The sequence below is a fragment of the Neopelma chrysocephalum genome, unplaced genomic scaffold (genome assembly GCF_003984885.1).
Source record: "Neopelma chrysocephalum unplaced genomic scaffold, ASM398488v2 Primary Assembly neopelma1_26, whole genome shotgun sequence".
Taxonomy (NCBI): Eukaryota; Metazoa; Chordata; class Aves; order Passeriformes; family Pipridae; genus Neopelma; species Neopelma chrysocephalum.
Window position 1 is genome coordinate 4,122,321 of NW_020897695.1, and position 21,175 is coordinate 4,143,495.

General features: G+C 38.2%; 1 protein-coding gene across 8 annotated transcripts in view; it reads right to left on the reverse strand.

Moving 5' to 3' along the window:
• Positions 1–2,972: 2,972 nt before the first annotated feature.
• SATB1 (SATB homeobox 1) overlaps positions 2,973–21,175 on the reverse strand; it is a 92,303-nt gene continuing 74,100 nt past the window's right edge. For 5 of the 8 annotated variants that reach the window (XM_027675363.1, XM_027675364.1, XM_027675362.1 and 2 more), the window contains 3 exons: positions 7,783–7,986; positions 7,187–7,282; positions 2,973–4,689 (listed from right to left, as the gene is read on the reverse strand). In XM_027675363.1, the coding sequence (XP_027531164.1) occupies positions 4,207–4,689; positions 7,187–7,282; positions 7,783–7,986 (783 nt within the window). In that variant the 3' untranslated portion in view covers positions 2,973–4,206. The remainder of the gene's footprint in view (positions 4,690–7,186; positions 7,283–7,782; positions 7,987–21,175) is intronic. The other 3 variants (XM_027675365.1, XM_027675367.1, XM_027675366.1) reach the window with 3 other exon arrangements.

The window sequence follows — 21,175 nt, forward strand, 5'->3', positions numbered from 1 at the left end:
ATGGGACTGTTATTCAAAGCACAGTATAAATCATTATGTAAAAATCAAAATACCTTTGGTCTCTGCAATGTACCTGACTTCAAAGCACAAGTTCAATAAGCTAAGCAGAATTGGTAATACTTGATGTTCAAGTAGAGCCTCTATAATATCTAATTTATACTGCTCTTAACATATGGGGCATTTGCTTTGCCAAATGAACTTAGTAATGTCTGGTGCATTCCCAGCACAAAACCAAAGTACTAACTTAGTAATTCACTGCAACAAAATCACTGGTTTGGAGGAACCTTCCCCTCTTTCCCCATTTGCTGCACCTCCCCAACTTTAAGAAAAAATTAAGTAGAATAATTTAATACATGGACAGTTTTTGCTGTGTCATCTGACCAATTTAAGGTAGGTATACAAAGCACAAATCTAAACCACTGAATTGTAGGGTAGCAACTCTTTGTAATGATAAGCAACTTCTGTATGTGTGACTGGGGCTTGAGACTGCCCCCAAGCCATGGACTTCTTGGAATCTGGGGCCTCTTTGGGTTTCTTGCAGGGCTGAAAAACACACACTGGGGACTCTAGCATATACATATAAATCTTGTCAGTTAAGTATAGATTAATGGGAATTATCAGGGAGTAAAAATACTCTACTTTTTATGGTAAACACCATAAAACATGGTAAATACTCAACATCAGTTTTATAGCAAAAGCTAAGTCCTGCCATCCCCTCTCAGCACTTACTTCCCTTGTTTTTAGGCATTTGGCCTTCTTTGCAGCTTAAATTCTATTCTTAGCAAGTTATACTCATTTATTCATTCCCCATACTACGTATACACAAAATACTCATTTTACATACACTCAGTGAAGTCCTACTCAGTGAACAACTTCCCAACTAATAGTGTTTTGATGTCTCAATTTCTGTTTTTCATTCCCGACGTCCAGTCTGATTTTTTAACCTTTGCAGAAATGGAAAGTTGTGGTTGTGGGTTTTGGTTTTGTGTTTTTGTTTTTTGGGGGTTTTTTGGTAGGTTTTTTGTTTTGTTTTGGTTAGGTTTTTTGTGGGTTTTTTCTTGTAGGATTCCACTAGACAGTGAGAAAAAGGAACAGAAAAGGACATAAGGTAGGTAGTGTAAGTGGACCATGAGTCAAGGTGACATATGCTTGCCATAGCTTAACTCCTAACAGTATAAATGTCTCGCATTCACAAAAAGCTGGAATCCTTAGTATCCATATCACCTTTGAAAACACTGCTAAGGATTTAGCAAAAATGCTTTTGGTCACTTAGGCCAAGTTAAAAGACTGTACTCACAGCCCACCCACCGGGACACAGAAAGGCAATGATTCAAACCCCTGCATCTGTGCGACTACAGAGGCTGAACTACTTGGAAGATAACCTCAGCTACGCTAGGAGAAAGAAAAACGAAGACAATGGAAAAGAAACAGCTATAATAACCATCTGCAAGCACACATGGCCTCTACTTCAGCACCCATAAAACTTAAAAGGATAAAAGAAAAGGAAATTGCTTGCAAAATAGCAAAGACAATTTTATAAACATTTCTTCTTATACTTTTGTAGGGTTGCCCTGTTTCTGCTATTAGGAGTACTGTGTGTATTAGCATTTAGCGTGGAGAGAGGGATATTTCAAGAAAGTCTTCCCTGCAGTTTCTCTCCTACCCCGCCTATGCACACATTGCTAGTTTAAAAGTGTACCCAAGGGTGCCACTGGTATCGCCCTGCACATCAGATCAGCTTGCATTGCCTGGGCTATGTATTATCCTGCCCCTCGGCTGTGAACAAGGATCTGTCCCAGCTCCGAGCAGCTGCATGGCTGTGCAAATCAATGATCCCATTTGAAATGAGGGAAGAAATACAATGTTGATCACAGTGACTTCTGTGGACTATGAATTAATTTTGCCCTTTTCCAACCAGCATAGCTTTGGGCTACGACAAGTCCCTTAAGTGCTGGTATAGTTTGTTTTTTTATTGGAATGCAATGCCAAATTACATGTATGTGTCCCTCCTAAGGCTTCTTTCCCTCCCAGAGTGGTATTAAGGCTCTTTTCTTTTAACTGGACTGGTTCCCAAGCCCAAATCATGGTGCAGCTCCAACATTGTCCTGGGAGCAGCCAAGAGGTGACGCAGCTGGGAGCTGCTCAATGGACCCACAAGAGCACTGAGACAAAGGACAACCTGCGTCAGTTTTAAATGAAAACCTGCTTTGTTGCCTAATATGGATATTCCTAAAGAAGTTAACAGAACTGCAACCTAACAGTCATTTGTGTCTTTGAAACTCATGCTGAGTTTTGTAAACTTTTAGTAATTTCAGAAGAACTGAGCTGAATTCCAGTCCCAAGTCACACAGGCTATAAGCTGTTTCTCTCGTAGGAGAACAAGTGTGTACTTCACAGCTTTCAGCTGCAGACTGCTCTTTAGCCTAGACATGAGCCTTGCATAAATTCAGAGGTCACCAATTATTATGACTTTATCAAGAACCTTATTAATGATCATTAAAAATAATCTTGCTTAGAAGGGGACTGCTATGGGAAAAGCCCATCTTTCCTATTTACTTTATGACTATTAATGTTTTTTTTAATGTTTATACATTAGTGCAAGGAACAGTGTTAGCATAATTCTAGTGTAAAATAAAACCAGCTGTATCCATTATAAGTGCATTACTGCCAGGAACTGTAAATATGTTTATGCCTGATAGCCTTCTGACTCAATAATATCCTGCTATCTCTGTTGGGCAGGCAAGTTTTTAAACCAAGAAAAGACAGGTTATGATTTTCATAACCAAACTAGGTTTCTTTTTGAAGTATGTTATCTAAATTCAAATTTTAAGAAGGTCATTAAAAAAATCTGCCTGTGATTTTAAAGGAGAACAATTGAAATGTCATCTTCAAAGTGGTGGCAAGAAAGTATGATGTGCACTAGGAACAGGTTATTCCTCCCAGATATACATATACGCAGACAAACCCTGCCATATCATACCATACAAACAATTTTAATTGTGTAGTTACAGTCAATAACCACTCCTAGTCAGAACATTTCTGCATAAAGAAAATTGTGATACACTTATAAAAACAGCCAGCTGTAACAAAATAACTGGTGTTTTCATAGCAATAAACTCATAAAAAAGAAATACACCTTTATACAGAAAATTTATACAGCTGTAGCTTTAAAATTGATTGTAAACCAAAGGAAGACACATTGCAAACATCAATTATTTTCACATTAATTGCATAAGTTTCTAAGGTGATCTATTAGTTTTATTTACCTAAGCTTATTTGCATGATAGTAAAAATTGCATACAACAATAAGAGTGAAGCTTATAGTATGAATTGCTTGGATAACATAGAGCACTTTTTATAGGCAACTGTGTAAAGCACATTTTCTCTATTTAAAACTTTTAAGACACTTTGTTTTACTGCCCATCAAAATACATTTATAAATAGAAAAAAAAATCAGTATGATAACAAGAGAAGCAATATTACATTTAACGGAAACTTCCAAAAAAATTAATTACAACATGATGCTGCAGGATCTACAAATAAATAATGAGGACTAAATTGTGTTTCACATTTTCTTTTTCATTTTCTTTAAAACCATGTAACAATGAGAATGGAAAAAAAATACAGTGACCTTTATTTCCAAAAGAAAACAAATCTGAATTACGGCAGTGCCATATAATACAAGGCATTTGTTGGCATATGTTATCTTTAAACTGCATTCCACAGTCTATAGTTCTTTTGTAACATACAATAGAACAAGAGTAACAAACTCTTTTTATTTTATTTTTTTAAATAAATGTGAGTTTCCAAAGATCAAGTGTGGAGTGCTACAGTAATAATTAAAAAACAAGAACAAAAAAGAAACAAAAAAAACGGTAAATCACAAAAGTTGTAATGCTTGTCTGAAGGCTCCAGAATCAAAATCACTGGTATCATGCTTATTGGGTACACTCACAGTGTATCCAGTGAACACAAATTAATATCAAACAATCCTCAACGCTTCATCTGTTGCTGCGAAGCAGTTTGTAAAACAGAGTAAAACATCTAGTGCAGTCTGCATTATCCTTTTTTCAACTTTTGTGCAAGTTTTGGAAGATTCATTGGCCAAACAATGAATAATAAAGGTTTTTGACAGAACGCAAGATGGAATTTTCATTTCGTTAGTAAATACCAGTGGCACTGTTGAAAGAAAATAATACTTTTAGATCAGTCTTTCAATTCAGCATTAATCTCTGTGTTCCCTTCTACTGATAACTCTTCTTCTAGTTTAACTGAAAAAAGCGTGTTTGCATTTTTGTCTTGGATGCTGTCTTCCAAATCCTTGAGCAGCTCTTCTTCCTTGTATTCTGCAACATCCACCTCCAAACCAGAATTGTCCTTCAGCTTCCCATGGTGCTTGAGATAGTATCGCTGGTTCTGAAAGAACTTGATAATGGTGTACTTGGGCAGGTCAAGCTGAGCGGAGAGAGTCTGGATTGCTTCTTCATCTGGATACAGGCCTACGTCTTGTATGAAACTCTGTAGGATCCCCAGGGCCTCAACAGAAATCTTTGTTCGCGGTCGGGGTTTCTGTCGATTTTCATCCTCAGATTCAGCTGGTGATGCTACTGTCGGTTGCCTTGGGGGTAGTCTGGGACCTGGTTGTTGTTGCTGTTGCTGCTGCTGTTGTTGTTGTTGCTGCTGCTGCTGCTGCAAGACAAAGAACAGCATTTTTTTGTACATGAATTCTTGCTCATATTTTGTTACCAAGAAAATCCTGGGGGCGGGGGGGGAAATTGCAAAGCTATAAACAAAGGCTTAGTAAGTTTAAAGAACAAAAAGGAAGGAAAAAAAGAAAGAATGAAAAGAATACCTTAGCTTTGTCTGACTGAAAGAGGTGATGATACAACATCGGTGTGGTTTATCCAACAAATTTTAATGATCATGCTCCATGAGTCAAGTGCAGACAAGACAAAATGCTAAGTGGGTGACATGGTATAGGATTAACTTGACCAGCTTAGCCAGAACTGTAGCAAGGGCAAAGTGAGAAAAGTGCCAGATGAGGGCAAATGTGCCAGAGCTCTGCCAGCAACAGCAGCTGCTGCCCAAAATGAAGGGCTGCAAATCTCTAGCAATAGCTAGATGAAGGGATGGGGGAATCAGGGAGAAGGAGAGCATTTTAGCCAAGTATGGAAATATCTCACTGCTGATCTGACCTCAGCATGCACTGAAGTCTCGTCAAACTTGCAAACATTACAACAGAATGCCTTGGCTGGGAGTGCCTAATGTCACCCTGTCAAACCCAGCCTCAGCAAGGACAAAGAGATCTGGAGGTAGGAAATCTCTACTTCCCCTTCTGGCTCTGACCTCTCTTGCCTGTGGTCTTGGAGCAGGCCTGTGTTGCCTGTGTCCCAAAGTATAAGCAGGGAACAGACCTATTTACCTGCCTCTGTGTTTGTGCTGGGGATTATTTAGTTAATATTTATAAAGCACTGAGATGCAAAGCTCTAAATAAGTTGCACTATTATTATTAGAAGGGAACATGCTGCATTCCAAAAACTCAGGCAATAAAAATGAGTCAGTATGCACATCAGAAGAATAAGATAAAGGAAATTATGATGTAAATAATTAACAAGAGCTTAAAATGAAATTTTGCAAGCATGGATTCAGAAACATTCTTAAAAGGTGAGGCACTGAGCCCTAGGGACAGAAATGTTTTTCTCATCTACCACCAGAGTACAGTACACTATAAGATCATGTTTAAAATCAAAAGTAAATTTATCAGCTACTGTTTGTGTTGACAGTTCTTTTGCTGCACAGCACAGGAAGCACTGGTTAGTAAGATATTTTGGATCAGCAAATTTCTTGTCATATGGTGCAAACCACCAGTTATTATTAAAAAACAACCACAGCAAAACAAGCAGTTGCTATCACTACATTTCATTTCCCTTTGCGCGTCGCCCCTTGACAAATTTTTTTGTGTTGGTAGTGGTTTCCAAGCTCCCAGTTGCAGCTCTTTGAGACACTAAACAGCACAAAATGCTGTACAAATGTTATAAATGCTGGAAGGATAATTCTGTCCACTTTCATAGGGCTACTTGTGGTTGTGGAGGCTTTGCAGAGATCTTCACAACTCGTTTAGAAGCCAGTGCTTTAAGTTATCTTCAGATTCTAAGGTCTGACACAAATGCTAGTGGAATTAGGGCTCTTTCCTCATCCCTATTCCTGCCCTTTCATGTTTTATGGTCTGTGAGCAGTCCCAATCAAGGCTCCAATCCTAAAGAGATTCAAGACTACTCCCAGCATATTAAATTCTTACAAGACTTGAGGCTTTGTATATACAGTTTGAAAACTTGAGTCTGAGCTACATATTTATGCATCTACAACAATTACTATGTACAAGAGTGGAGACAAAACTCAGGCCCAATCTCCCAATCCTTACTCTTACAAGTCATATTAAGAGATTACAATGCAACTGCTTATGTGAATAATATTTGTGAGATCAAACACACAACTTTTATCAACAAGGCAAGAAAATCTAAGTGGCATAGTGGTTGAATGTTTATACTGTTCATAAGCTTCTCCTTTTATCCCCTTAAGAAGCGATTTTATTAAAAACAATGTACATTTTCAAACAAGTGCTGTTTTATTACTCAATATAGATCTTTCTCTCTCTTTTTGCTAAATCAAACACCAAGTTTCCAGGCTTTCACAATTATTTTAGTACTTGATATCCTAAGGGATTGTCTTATTCAGTTTGCTTTATCTTTAATATACACTCATGTTGTTTCTGGCTGCAAGATAACTCTATCCTTCCTAGCTTTGTAAATATTTTTCTGTATAGGTAATACAAATGATACACAGAGTCTCAGCTGAGGTTGGGAAAGCATGGGGTAATATCTGCCCTGTAAAAAGAAGCAGTTACAAGACTGACCTCAGGTCTTTTGTAAGAAGCGATTAAAGAGTGCCCAGCTCAGAGAGACACCAGTCCCTACTGACAACTTGGGCAACAAAGCTCAGCAAAACAGCCAGTTCCACTCCTGGCTGGCAGCATCCATCTGAGCAAAAAAGGGTGGGTGCAGCCCCTGGAAGAGGGGGCACCGCCAGAGCTGCCCTGGAGCGGAAGGCAGCTGTTTCTAAGCCCCATGGTGTGGGCCTTGCATCCCCTCCTCTCTCTCCTTGACATGGTGCCCTTGTGCCAGCTCACCTGCGGAGCAGCACCCAGCCAAGGTCCAGCGGTCAGCAGGCCTGGTAAGAAAGCGCCTCTATGCTCTCCTTTCCCAAGGGTGGTGGGAGAGGGGCTCTGAAGGAAAAACAAACAAATATTGACTCACCCCAGTCTCATCTGGGGTTAAAGTGGGATGAGGAATCCCCTTCCCGTCACTCCTACCTGGGGGCGAGCCGCCACTGCTGAGGGTTCTCGCTTAGTTTTTGAACAGCAGTGCAACAAGGTCCTCCCACTTTGCTGGGAAGACCTTTGACAACGGCTGCCACACGGCCCTGCCTTTTGGCCCTGGCACCTGTCCAGCCAGGGACAGCCAGTGCAGGGCTCGCCCTGCCCCGCACAGAGCTGCCTCTGCACTGCCACCACATGCGTTTGCAAAACACCACCGAACCGAAACAAAAACTGTGGGTGGTCGCATGGTCTCCTTTGAACCCCGGTGGTGGACGGCAGTGTGCTCTTATCTTGTATCGGGAGACCTGCATTTAGCCTGGCCGGGAGGAAAGAAACACTAATTTCCTCTGCTCCGTTTAAAGCTTTATTTACTTAGCGCTCTACGGGATTGGCCAAGGTAAACTAACCTGAATCTGTTCTGCTGGCACATGGATAATGTGGGAAGGCCTGTCACCATGGTGATGAACTGCATTGCTTTCTTGTTCATAAATGGCATCACGTTCTGGCTGAGGAAGACTGAGGAACCTTCGGATCATGGAGAGATTCTCCCAGAGGGTCCTGTTCTCTGGTGAGGGATCTTCTTTCCAACGTAACAGCTCACAGAGCCACCCCTTGAAGATAACACCAGCAAAACATTAGTTTTTTTCCTCACTTTGTGAGTGGCAAAATGAGGGTGAAATGTGACACTGCATTCGCTCATGCTCTCCCCCGATACCAAGGTGCTTTCATTGTGCAAGCTGGGCTTAAAGCAAACACCGATATGCTGAGAGGCTGCCCTCCTATTTTACACTCTTCCAACTATAAGCATTTTGGAAAGCACCTTCCCCTTGGTCCCACACCACAGTGCTGCTGTTCATTAGCTTAGAAACAACAGTTGATGAAGGCAGAATCCCTAACATGCTCCTCGCTTCAGAACAGGGGGTTCACCAATGCCAGTATACTCTCTGCTCTGCCTATGCTCTTTCATGCAAGGCTACACCCATCTGACAGCAAGGACACTGTATTTCAGGGGCCAACAGATTGTCTGCTGAGCAATTTTTACATTCCAGGTACTACTACTCAAAACAAGAAAGTACTTCAGATATCTGCCTTGACTGCCTAACATAAATCACAGTGGTACAGGAGCTCCCTAACATCCATTCAATAGACTGGAATCTTTTGACTGGATGCAGCCAAGTAACAACTTCTTCATTTCTGCTACAAGTAAAGGTGTCTCTGTAGGTGAACTTATTTCAAGTGATACATGACTGTTTCCAGATTGTCCTCATAGACCTGGAAAAAACCATTCTCTCAGTTTTACATACAGTATTATTAGGGCTTGGAGGGGAGCAAGATGTGCTCAAGCTTCTGATACACCCTTTATACCACTTCCACATCACAGGACAGCAATGTGCCCAAGAGCTTACCTACTCTAACTCAGACATGGTTTTGGAATCCATAATATGAAGGCTACAGAATCCCCTGCAAGAACTGCAGCAGTTCCTAATTTGCTTCTGAAAGAGACATATGAGTTAATCTCGAAAATTTAATGTTTCCTTACGTCTTCTCGAAAATTTAATTGAGGATTTTTTTCTTAACTGTGCACTGATAGTTTTAAAAGAGAAGCGCAAACCCTCTAGCTAGGACAGTGTGCATCAGCAGAAATTTTCTGGTATATTAAAATTTAGAAACATAATATTACATGTATAAAACATGCATATTTCCTTTCTTTTAGCTTCAAGGATCTGTTTTCAAAACTAGGTCCATGCAATTTTATTTCTTAATGCTGTAGGAAAGATAATGTGACATTTTATTGAATCAACAAATAATATAAATGTACAGAAGCTTTTAGATCCTTTTTATGTGTACTGGTAGTGGATTAATGGTTTATCCAGACTAGTTTACTAATAGATACAATAGATACATAGACACAATACAGATATGTATTTTCTTGAACACGTTCATACATATCTTTAGCTAACAGTTAATAAATGCAGTGTAAAAATATTGCCACAACAGGAAGAGGTGAAAGTAAACAATCTTAATGCATTCATATTGTATACAAAAATATTTAGTGAGGTGCGTATAAAAATTTGAAGTATATTCGCTTAGATATAAGTGGAAAACTGAACAAATGACAGAGGAGAAAATGCCCCTGAGAAACAATCAAAATGACAAATGTTATAGACATGGTGGTAGCAGAGCCGACAAAGCAAAAATTTAAATGGGGCCAAAATCTGCCAGCTGCTCACAAGGTGTGCTAGGGTGAGAGGGGAGAGGGCAGAGAATGGTGGCAGCAGAAGGGCTCCCCTGCACCCCAGGGATGGAGCGCACCCCATTCCTTGACCATGCACTAAGGGGGCTGCTGGGTATTCCTCCAGTAAGGTGACTGGGAAACATGGCCAAATGCCTTCATATAGAGCATACAACATTCAGCCTGTCCCGGTTGGAATCATATGGCATGCTCTCAAAACAGTAGCAAGGGTCTGTGGAATCTCACTGGAATATGTTAGCAGGGTAATATGGAAGCTCTCCACGCCCCTAACAAAATCAGCATGTTACTCATGGGTATATGTGCTGGCTTATGCTCAACAGTAGTATTAGTTTTCTGCAGTAAGTTAAAAAAGGTGCAATCAGAAAGTAGAGGTAGCTTGTTGGGGATGGAGGAGGGAAGATTATGAAGAGAAACCAATCTAGATATTTTAACTGAAATGCAGTTACAAAACTCTTAAAAAAAAGCAACCTATAAACCAGCCCCTGCCAGAGCATAAAAATTTTCCTTTGGTTGTCTACAATCTTCGTTGCTTCACACTGAAACTGTCGGCCTTCTTTCTAATGGTGGTGAAATAAAGAGCAGAGCTGACTATCATGACAGTTTGGTGAAAGTTAAAAAAAAAAATACAACCTGTCCCCTCCCATGACACCTCTCTAAGGCATACAGACAGACTGGAAAGGAAGTTGCACCATGCATTCAGAAGCTGCACATATTTTGTCTGCTGAGCACGTGCATCACAGGTTTTTGGGTTTTTTTGAAAAAAGACAGTAGAAACTCTTTATAATTAAAAAATGTCCAGTAGCAAAAAATTCCTAGGCAATCACATTTTACACTGATTAAACATGCTACACAACAACTGCTTTTGTTAACTAAGAAATACCTTCTCCCCTCACTGTCTTTTCTGTTTCTATATTTACTAGATCAGACCTTATTTTTACTAATTACTGATGGCTAACATTGTACTTCCAGTATTTTTCTGTCAACTTTTGCACTGAAATAATACTTTAAACTTCTTATCTAAAATTATTTGATTAATTTTAACCTGAAGCAGGCAGGTCCCTTCTAGCCTTTCAGGGAAGCAGCGATTTTGAGATACTGAAGACTTACTTCTGAAGATACATACTTCTGACAGGGTACACAGAATGTATTGCTATTCTACCAAAATATCTCTATTCCACCAGGTTTGTCACACTTGTAAAGAAGCAGATACACTCTCATGAAACATATGATGGACAATATGGAAACAACCAACTGAATTTTTCTATAATTACACAGATAGAAACAATCTTTTGTTCTTCACTGCTTATTTCTGAACATATTTATGAAAGTTGATCTCACCGATGTTCTCAGAAAAGATAGTGAATGGACAGTAAGAGAGGCTGTAGGGGTTTTCTTTGTTAAGAGACTAAGGGCTTTATACCAATACTCTTTCTTTTGGTTCAAAACAAGCAAACAAAATGATAAGTATTTCATTTAGTTTCAGGTTCAGAATTCTGTATATGAAATAAAACTCATTCATAAAAGTCAGTTAAAAGAGAGTGTATGAGAAGTTTTTATAAAATTTAGGAAAAGTAATCATCCAGACTTTTCTAATGGTGAATTTTAAGTTCTGGAAAATTTAAAGTTTTTGTTTCCATTTGATCTAAAAATGTATGAACTGCCGCAGATAATACAGTTGAATTTACAAGTGAATACAATAGGGCTGATTTTTCTCCTCGTGCTTTTTTAAGTCTAGAGCAAATTCTGCCTAGTTCAAACAATTTGTTCTGAAGGAGGGCTTGAGCGACTGGTTGGTTTTTTGCTGTTTGGTGGGTTTTTTGTTTTTGTTTTTTTTTTCCCTTGACTTTATCATCTTACAGGAAGTGGAAATGACCACAAAATAATAAGGAAATATTTATAACTCAGATTAGATCACAGCCGGTTTATACAGCATATACACTACATTGTTAAAAAAACAGACTTAAAATAATGAAGTGGATACATTTATGCAGCAAGGCAAACCCCCCAAAAACTCTGCAATGACATTGGGAACAACCTTGATTTTAAAACAGAGTAAATTTGCCAGGCAACATTACACTGAATATAAAGAGAGTACAAAGCAAAATATAAACATTAGCCACATGTAAATATGTTTGGAGAACTTTCAGGATGTTACTACTTTTCAAACTGACAAAGTTTAATTTGACACCTTCTGTTCTAAAACCTTTGTTTCTATTCAAAATCACGCCTTTAGCTGCTATCAATCACTATGCTCTCCCTATTACTTAAAATACTGGCATGGGCCCTGGATAAGCTGAAAATGCCATGCAGATGAATTCTGAGATAATATGTTCAAACCTGTTATATACAACACAAATCCTGTAAAGTTATGTATTGTAAACCTACATTTATTGGGAACTAAAAGTCTTAAATCCATCTGCTACAAAGAAAATACTGTTATGCACTTTCAAGTAACCAAGTACCATCTGCAAAGGTCTTGCTACAGTAAGCAAGAAAATGGTGAAAAAAAAAAGATGCTAAACCTAAGATATTTAAAATAAATAAGAGTCTTCTGTCTGGTTTTCTGATAGGGATTTAGTAAAGAAACACAAGACATTAGAGGAAAAAAACCTGTGAAAGCCGAACTGCCAAACTATTGCATGAAAAGCGCAAAGAGGATAACTGCCAAAACTTGGGCTCTGCAATACCCATGAGCATGCTTATTTTAAAGAAAGCATCTATACATTTTATCTATAGATCCAAATGCTATTTTATTCAGTCTGACCTGTGCTGTGTATAAATAAAATCTTCTGCTCTTTCACATGGTTTCTAACAAACTATTCGTGCATTCTGGTATCTTTCTTATTAAAAGAAAAAAAAATACACTTAAGGTGTAAATACCTACCCTAATTAGATCAAAGAGGATAACATTACAATCATGAAAAATGTTCTCTGGCCAAAGCTTTCCAAATCAGCAACAAACATATCTAGTCTGGGAAGAAAAGGTTTCAAGGTAGAGCAATTGAACATGTTTGGTCAATTTGTTAGAGTGGTAATAATTTGGCAAATGATGAATATTTCTCACAGAATAACAAAGACTTCAGCATTTTTTAGAAAGGCTGTAATTTGAATCTAAGAAGGCAAAACATTTTAGAGTATCAATGCTAAGATATCATCAGTTTTTCTTTTGTACAGTATATCTAAGATTATTTTGTATCATTCTCTGGGGCATATAGTATAATAAAAATATATGGTGTTAAAAGAAATGAGTCTAAATAGGGAGGTATTTGATATAAACATTTTAGCAGAAAGTGTGAATTGCATTTAAGCATCTACTGTGAACAAAGACTAAGTACATAATCCATTAAACAGTACTTCTAACTAAAAAAAATTGAGTATTGTAGACTAAACTAAAGTAGGCATTTTGAATGAGCACATTTTCAGCAACTAACTAGAAAGCTAGCAATTTATCATTCAACAAATAATTTCCTACTTTTAAAAGAATCTGTAAGTGTTACTTATGCTAATGAAGACTGTTTTTAATCTGCCCACAAACACGCTAATAGAGGGCAATTTTTTTTTACTTACAATGCTGAAGGCACTCCAGTTTATAGAACACAGATATGAAATTACACTTGGTAAAATAGGCTCTTAATTGTCTGAGCAATCCAAATCCTTCACCTTTAACAGGAAAGCTTACAGACAAAACAAAGGAAAAGAACGCATGGACTAAACTTTAAATATTGACTTTTTCCCCTTCAAAAGCAATCCAACTTGCTTTACAATCTCATGATTGTTCCAAATGACTGTGTTCACCTTAGCTATTTCTATTTCTTTTCAAAACAGAATCCAAATACAGAGGGGAAGAAAAAGGGCCAACATAGCCACTGCCATATATGCATACAGTCTTAGTCTTTAGTATTAAACTTGTAAGCTGCACATTGCACAGAGAGGTTGCTTTTGGAAAAGTCATAATACTTTGAGCGAGATACATAATGGTAGCAAAGGAGTACTGAAAGCATTTTAAATTATTTACTAGGTTAAAAGGGTGAAATGGTACTTTAAATACATCAAATTTCATCATCTGGGCCATTTTTTGGTGGCAAAGTGGTATTGATCTTTCCAAATGCTTAAAATTAACTATTTCCAGAAGGTCATTATTTGATTAAAGGCATTAAAGTTGAGGGCAAGAAATGATGCACTTTGTCTTCTTTCCCATTCAAATAATCATGTAATTTAATCAGAACTATCCCTTCATGTCCTGTAATAAAAATGTTTGTCTTAAGATATTGTTCTTTACCTAACATATTAACCTTTAAATGTTATGAAGTTCTTAAGAATAATCTCTGCTCAGAGAAGATTCTTCCATAATGCAATGAAAGGATCTCCAGCATTTAAATTGATAAGGCCAAATTTCCCCTACATATTGATTGGAAAATGCATTAAATCCTTCAACTGAGATTTCTCAGAGTGTTCAACAGAATCAAAAATTCAGGGAGATTTGAATCAGTAAACTCATGCATATGTCATTGAGAAGCAAAAATAAGCAAACGTCACTTCAGCACAAACAAATACAACAAATAAGTAACAATGGATGCTGCTTTAGTTTATCTGGGAAAAGCTGCTTGTGTTACATTTGTATTATCTGAAAAAATATAACAGGCACCACCCACCACACAGTAAGAACTGAGCATTTGATTCAAAATTCATTTTCAGGGTGAGATCACTTAAATTTGACTTCTTTCTGTGTGAAATACTTGTAGGTTCAGCCGTGGGAACAAGCCTAGATGATGAGAACAGTCCTTTTTAGACTTAGATGTTCTTCTGAAATTTCCTGACTGCAGGTTTATCTTTACTAAAATTCATAAAGTGTCCTGGCTATCTCCTATGCAAAGCTGAATAGACCTGAATGCTTCACAGAAGAACTGAAGTTTATTAAACTGGTATTTTTATAAAAACTTACAAAAACGAATAATCTACAAGACTTAGTAATTTTTGATACTGACCAACACATTTGTTAGTGAAAGTCTTTTAATTTTAGCTTATATTTTCAAGAAATGATAACAACTGATTTCCTTCTGTGAGGTACATACTTTTTAAATTTTAAAAATTGCAATGAATATTCAATACTTTGGGATTTCCCTATTTTTCTGAAAAAAATGTCTATCTTTAATTCAAGAAGCAAAATCTGGTTTTCAGCTAATTCCAGAAAATGAACAGAAATCTTGATATGTGGCCTAAAGTGACAGTAAGTGTCCCCAGAAAGATGGTTGCCTTAGTATTTTATTTACACTAATCAGCCTTAAGTTTCAGGCTTTGCCTTTGAGCATTCCCCTAAATCAGACAAAGTTTGAAACCTTTATCTCCATATATTTCTGGTTTATTTATTTTATTGGCTTTCATTACTAGAACATTGAAAAGGGAAGCCAGATGTGAATTTTAAGTAAATCTGTATCTGCCATCATCATAGATGAGATTTAGCAAAACAAACAAACTGAAAACCCCACAACCTCATAGGGCTTTTCAGAAGAAAGGTAAACTTCACTAGCAGGAAAAACTTCCTTTGAAGAATACTGAAACAGATTATGCCATTTCCTCAACTTTCTTATCCTACCCATTATTCAGCTACACCATCTGTCTGGATGTTATCTCCACCTTTCTCTGGGTGATGAAAAACAAATGACCAAATAGCTAGCAGCGGTACTGATACTATTTCACCACAATTTTTTGGCGGTATTTTTGGGGGAAAAGGATTCCTAACATCTCTTCATCCCTCTGCCTTTTCTTCTCTCTAGCTGTAGCATTTAAAAGTTAAATACATATGTCTATTATTGTAAACATCCAAACAAATAAATAAGAAAAAGAAACTTGCTAAAGCAATCTCTAAAATTCAATGACAAGCAACAAACAAGTACAAAAGCAAAATGATCTGGAGAGCTGTTGCTCTGAGCGACAGTCTTGTCTGTCATATTGGACATCTGCTTCTACCTGGAGCCACGGTGAGTGGCTAAAAGTCAGTGCTTCCAAAAAACTTGCTGGATTAAGGTCTGAGGCTGTATCAAAACTGGTTGGTGTGTTCCCTGTGTATGAGTACTAGAGACATATCACCAGCTCATGGAAAGAAAAAACCTAACCTGTAACTCTAAACCTGACTGAAAACATAAGTATCATTACTTTTAAGTTGAGTACAGAGAGAATTCAATAATCTAAATGAAGGGTTTCTCCCAAGCTTAGTTTCTCTGCTCTCAGCTTCCTCCACCTTGTCTTTCCCTTGTTCAAATGTATGTTTCTTAAGTATTGCCTTCAATTGCCTAGCAATGATAGATAAGCATATGCCCTAATCAAAACAACAATGTGGATGCCTTTGAAAATCTTACATAAAATGCAACTACATTCATATGTAAAAAGAAGGGGGAAAAGTAATAGATGCAAAAAAAAAAAGAGGTGAAGCTTTACTTTGCCCTCCTCTGCTCCGAATCCTTCCTCTTTCACACATACAATTCAACTGTTACTGTAACTGCAAGGTAACATCTGACAAAAATGGACTTAACAATAAAAAAAATCCAAACTGAACAAGAAAAAACACCTGCTAATTATTACATAAGTCACTTAGTTTGGTACATTACTTTTTATAATACGGTCATATGAAATGGGTCAGTGGGTTTCACAGAGGGTGACTGGCAATATACGGCCCTTTATCTTTTATTTAAGTAGATAGAAATGCTGATTTCACTTCAATACCAATGTGTCCCTTGAAAGTAAATACAATCCTAAATCCAACCATGACCCTTAACAGCCCACATTTATTTATTCTTAAACATGTAATCAATTTTGTATGGCAGCTATATCTGCAGTTTAGTTAGCATCTTTAATAGAAAGAGCTTAGCAATTTTAAAAATCTTCTTTACTACTATCAGTTTACAAGTGAACAGCAAATGTTTGCTATTAAGTTGCTTACAGAGATTTAACATTTGCTTTGGGGGAAAGACCTCCAGTAAAAATGCCATAGGGGCAAAGCGTCACTTCTGTAATTACTTATATGTGTGCCTATTGTGTTGTTAGATACTTTTTTATATATATTATAATTTCCCAGACTGAGTAATTTAATTTTGTGGCTTCTTGTCACATGTTTTTTTCTTTCTAGAATTCATTTTGGATCAGGGGAAGATCTTCCACACATTGAGGAATAACAGGCTCACAGATATTTGGACGTCATTGTAAATTCAGTTCTGCTGACAAGATGTTCGAACAAGTGATATCATTCCAAAACATACACAGCTTAAATCCGTTCTCAGACATATCTTTGCATTTTCACACCTTAAATAAAAGTTTTCATATAGATTTGAATTAGACGTTTAAATATTCTGGGAAAATTTCTTGTCTCTTGCAGTTAAGCTGAATTCTGTAGCTCTCAGTTTTATAGTGAAGAACACTTAATGCTCTGATAATGTGAAGGGTGAGGGGAGTCTTAAGTAAATTGAAAAGTAACTTTTCTCTGACTTTCCTGCAGATTTTTTTAACCACAGAAATAGTCAGAAAATTAATAATATCCATTACCTCAAAGCAGTTTAAAAAAAAATCTTTAAAATCCATACCTGTGAGAGATAGATGCCTCCAGCAATGAGTAGGGAGCAGCCAGAAGTGTCTATCTGACCCATGGAAAAAGAAAGGCAGTGAAGCCCTCAGAAAGCTAAAAAACTTGTAGCTTTAGGAGCAATAGGAAAGCTGGATCAAAAGGGAAGCTGGAGACATCAGGTTTCTCACTCCTGGGTGGTAACCAACACCAGAGTGTTTCCAGGTAGTTTGCTGTCAGGATGGGATCAAGAACAACCACAGGGGAAAAGTTCCTAGAGAGCAGTTCTTAGTGTTAAAATTTTCCTCGCTGGCCAAGAAAAGTGCCAGCCCACTTGAATCTCAGCCCTAGCCATATTTCCAGGCAGCAGTTTTGGCACTACCTTCTGCCCTTAAATGAGGGGCTGCATGGAGTAAGAACGCTTCTTCCTGCCATGATCCTTCCCATCCTGTTCCCCAGATGAAAAATATCAATCCTTTTAGCCTCTCTCCTTGTAACAAATGAGAGCAGCAAATGATGTCTCAGAGGTAAAGCAAACTGGCTGCCCCAAAGCAAAAATAAAAATAATCTTCTTTAAAACCTTCTTAGCTTTTTTTCCCCTTAAATAACTGCTTTTACATAAACAGTAGAAAGTTCCTATATCAGTAGAGCTTTCTCTTGCATGCTGTATGTACTAGAGATGCTAAGCACCAGATGTTAATGGATACGTGTGAAAGTCTTGCTTAGACGGGGTCCAAAACTTCAGGGAATTCTGCTAAGGACCATTCAGTCCAAATATCTTTGCTTTACAATGATCCTGAAAACTATCTTCATATGCTTCTCAAATGCCATCCTGAAGTAAGAGAACATGACACTGCACAGGAATAAAAATGAAATAACAGATAGAATAACAGATAGAATCTGGCAGATTTGAAATTAGATAAATATTTGCAAATTGGAATTTTTCCTCACTTAACTAGCTGCATGCCTGCCTTAGACTATTCAGAAGATGCCAACAGTTTGAGGTAATTCACAACCAAACATCTGAAGTTTGACTTAGAAGCTAAGGAAGAAAGGAAAAAAAATAGACGCAATGAGAAATTGTTAGGAACAGTGAAATTAAAAATTACTGGAACAGAATATCATCTTTCTCACCTTCCATCTAGAAATACGGTAATGTTCTTTCAGGTGTTATTTGTTTTGAATTACCCAGTTTAACATTAAGGGAGAAAACACATATCTATTATTTCTCACTCCTGCCTTTGCCCAGCAGCCCTTCACCTGATTTGTAATTTGTCACTCCTTTAACAAATTGCTTCTTGGACTGTTACTGTATATTTGTGTTTGCACAAGATGCCTTTATACTTTGCAGTTACGTGTTTAGCAGCTCTCATTTTTTCAGCAGGAATTTTACCCTGTCATTTCCTGTTTAGTTACGGGTTGAGCTTGCTTTTGTTTTCTGCGCTGTTTACTTGGTACCCTGCTTCCCCCACAGCCGGGAACCACAGGCTGCTTGCTAACTCCTCAGCCTCCTCCTCACCTCAGCCACCACAGCTTTGTTTTCGTTTATGTCTGTCATTAACTCTCATACAGCTCACTCAAACTTTCCTCCTTTTTTTTAATAGTTAAAACACTGATATACTCAATCTTCAAAAGCCTCCCGAATAAGTGATCTGCCTACAGCAGGCATGAGCAACCAGAGAAATCAAGAGTATGGCTCTATTCCTGGCTAAATCCGCGTCACCACACAGGGAAAGGAATGATGCTTCACCCACAAAGCCAGTAGTGCTGGTGACCAGCCCAGTAAAGGCCAAAGGCATGGGGTGCCCACACTGTGCCCCATGCACAAGGGGATATTTGTACAAAGGGATGGTGTGTGGGGGGATGTGCCTGGGATGGGACTCCAGCAGCCAAGGGACAGTGGTAGGGTAGGAGAAAGAGGCAGACGGAGTGAGAGTAGATGGTGAGGGTGTACAAGGCACAGGAAGGAGTGGAAAAAAGTCAAAGGAGGACTAAAAGGAGATCTGTAATGAGAGGAATAAGGGAAGGCGGTGAGAGGAAAACAAAACAGAAGGTGAGGGTATAGAAAGCAGGAAGAGATTAAGAAAATCCATCCTGCCAGAAACAGCACCTCTTGTCAGGCAGACAGCAGGTGCTGCCTGGGGAAGAGCTGATTCATGCATCTGGAGTGTAGGAACCGAAACAACTCTACCTAAGGAAAAACCCTAACAATAAAAGACTCAATGGAGGTGGGAGAGGATGCCATGCTTTTTTCTTTTGGCAATCCAGTGCTTCCCAATTGCATGACATTTTTTGAATGGCTTTTCAAAGAAACGAGAGCTGTATTTCGAGATCCTTGCAAAAATCTTGACAGTTCATATCATTTTCTCATCCAACATGAGCCCTTCCTGCTCTCCTCTTCATCTTAGTTCAGCTCATTTTTGAGACATTTGCAGCCACAGAACCTCCAGGGCTTTGGCTGTACCTCTAGGACAAGATTTTCTCTTTGTTTGGGGTCTGCATGGCCACTGGGGGAGTCGCTAACGGAGATGGCACTGCCATGCGATGAGGGACACAGAAGGCACACCTGCATCGACCTACTACAGCTGAGCTCTGGGGAGCTAGTAATGCAGTAACTGCTGGCCAAGTGGTATACAAGTATGGGTCTTTAATCCTCTCTGCAGCAGCCTGGGAGGCCATCTACATAGCCAAATTTTCTGCTACAAACCATGCCTTCAGTGGCTTTCAAAATCTGTCCTGCCCACCTTCTTCTGACCGACTTTGAACACTATCTTAGCTTCCTGTCTCCTGCGCTTTCGATATTGCCACTGCATCACAAATCACTGGCAAGGGATAAAACAATCTCTTCCTAAAGCTACCTTTTTTTTTTTAAACCTCTCCTGGAAGTCTTATTACAGATTTGATGAATGCACTACACCAGTCCTCCCACCTGACAATACCTGCAACAGCTTTTGGGGAATCTGCTCAGTTGCTTTCTGCACACTTATTTTTTTTTCCTTGCTGTAAGAATTGTTTTAGAATCTTATAATTAAAACTTTCTATCAAAATTGCATTAATTTTTTCTTTGCGTAGAAAAAGTAGCCAACAGTGGTCTACTAAAGAGTACATGGTTTAAAAAAAACACCAAATATTGAAGGCTGTTCAATTAGGGAAAGATGATGAAAAAAAGCAGAACAATTTACAGACAACATGTAGTTTCATTTTTCATAATCTGTTTTCATAAGAAATACTGGAATGTTTTAATAAAAAAATAATCAATTTTCCATTTGCCAAAATTCTGAACACTTTTTAAAAAAGAATCTTTTCCCCAAAGCAAGAGGCAGAGGGAAGAGTCAGCAAAAAGACAAAATCCATGGTGAAAAACTTTGGCATAAAATTTTATTTCTGCTAAATCTAGGTAGCAGTGAAGACTACCTTTTTCATTAGAAGCTCTTCTTAAAGCGAGGTGTTTGCTGGCCTGTTATTTTGAAAACCAGCACAGGAGGATGACTTCTTTAATAAATGGGCATAAAATCCAGAGATTAGGAAGTCTCTGAGTGAGTGACAAACCCCCATGCGGTATCTGATTTCTTTGCCAAAGTAATGAAGGTTTTTAATAAAGGTCAGGGAGAAACAATCTCCAAAGACAGCAGTGTCTCTACCCCCTATATGTTTACTCTTTTATTTCACCCCTTTACAGTAAAAGGCAGACCTTAACATGCACACACACACACGCACACACAAAAGGAAACAACAACCAAAGAGGAGGGAAAAAAAAAAAAAGAGCCTGAAATTTTAGTTACACCACATGTGGTTTTCATTTGTGAAAAATGAACAAGCTGTTTGTGGTTAAACTGTCTAATCTGCTGTTATCAATCTAGCGCTGCATTCAAGATTTACAGGATACATCAGCTTCTGTGCCACATTAGCTGTAAAAGGGAGAGGGGGTGGGAGGAAAAAGGAGGAGGAGAGAGTTTATCCTGAGGAATAATATTTCCAATGCAGCCACACTCAC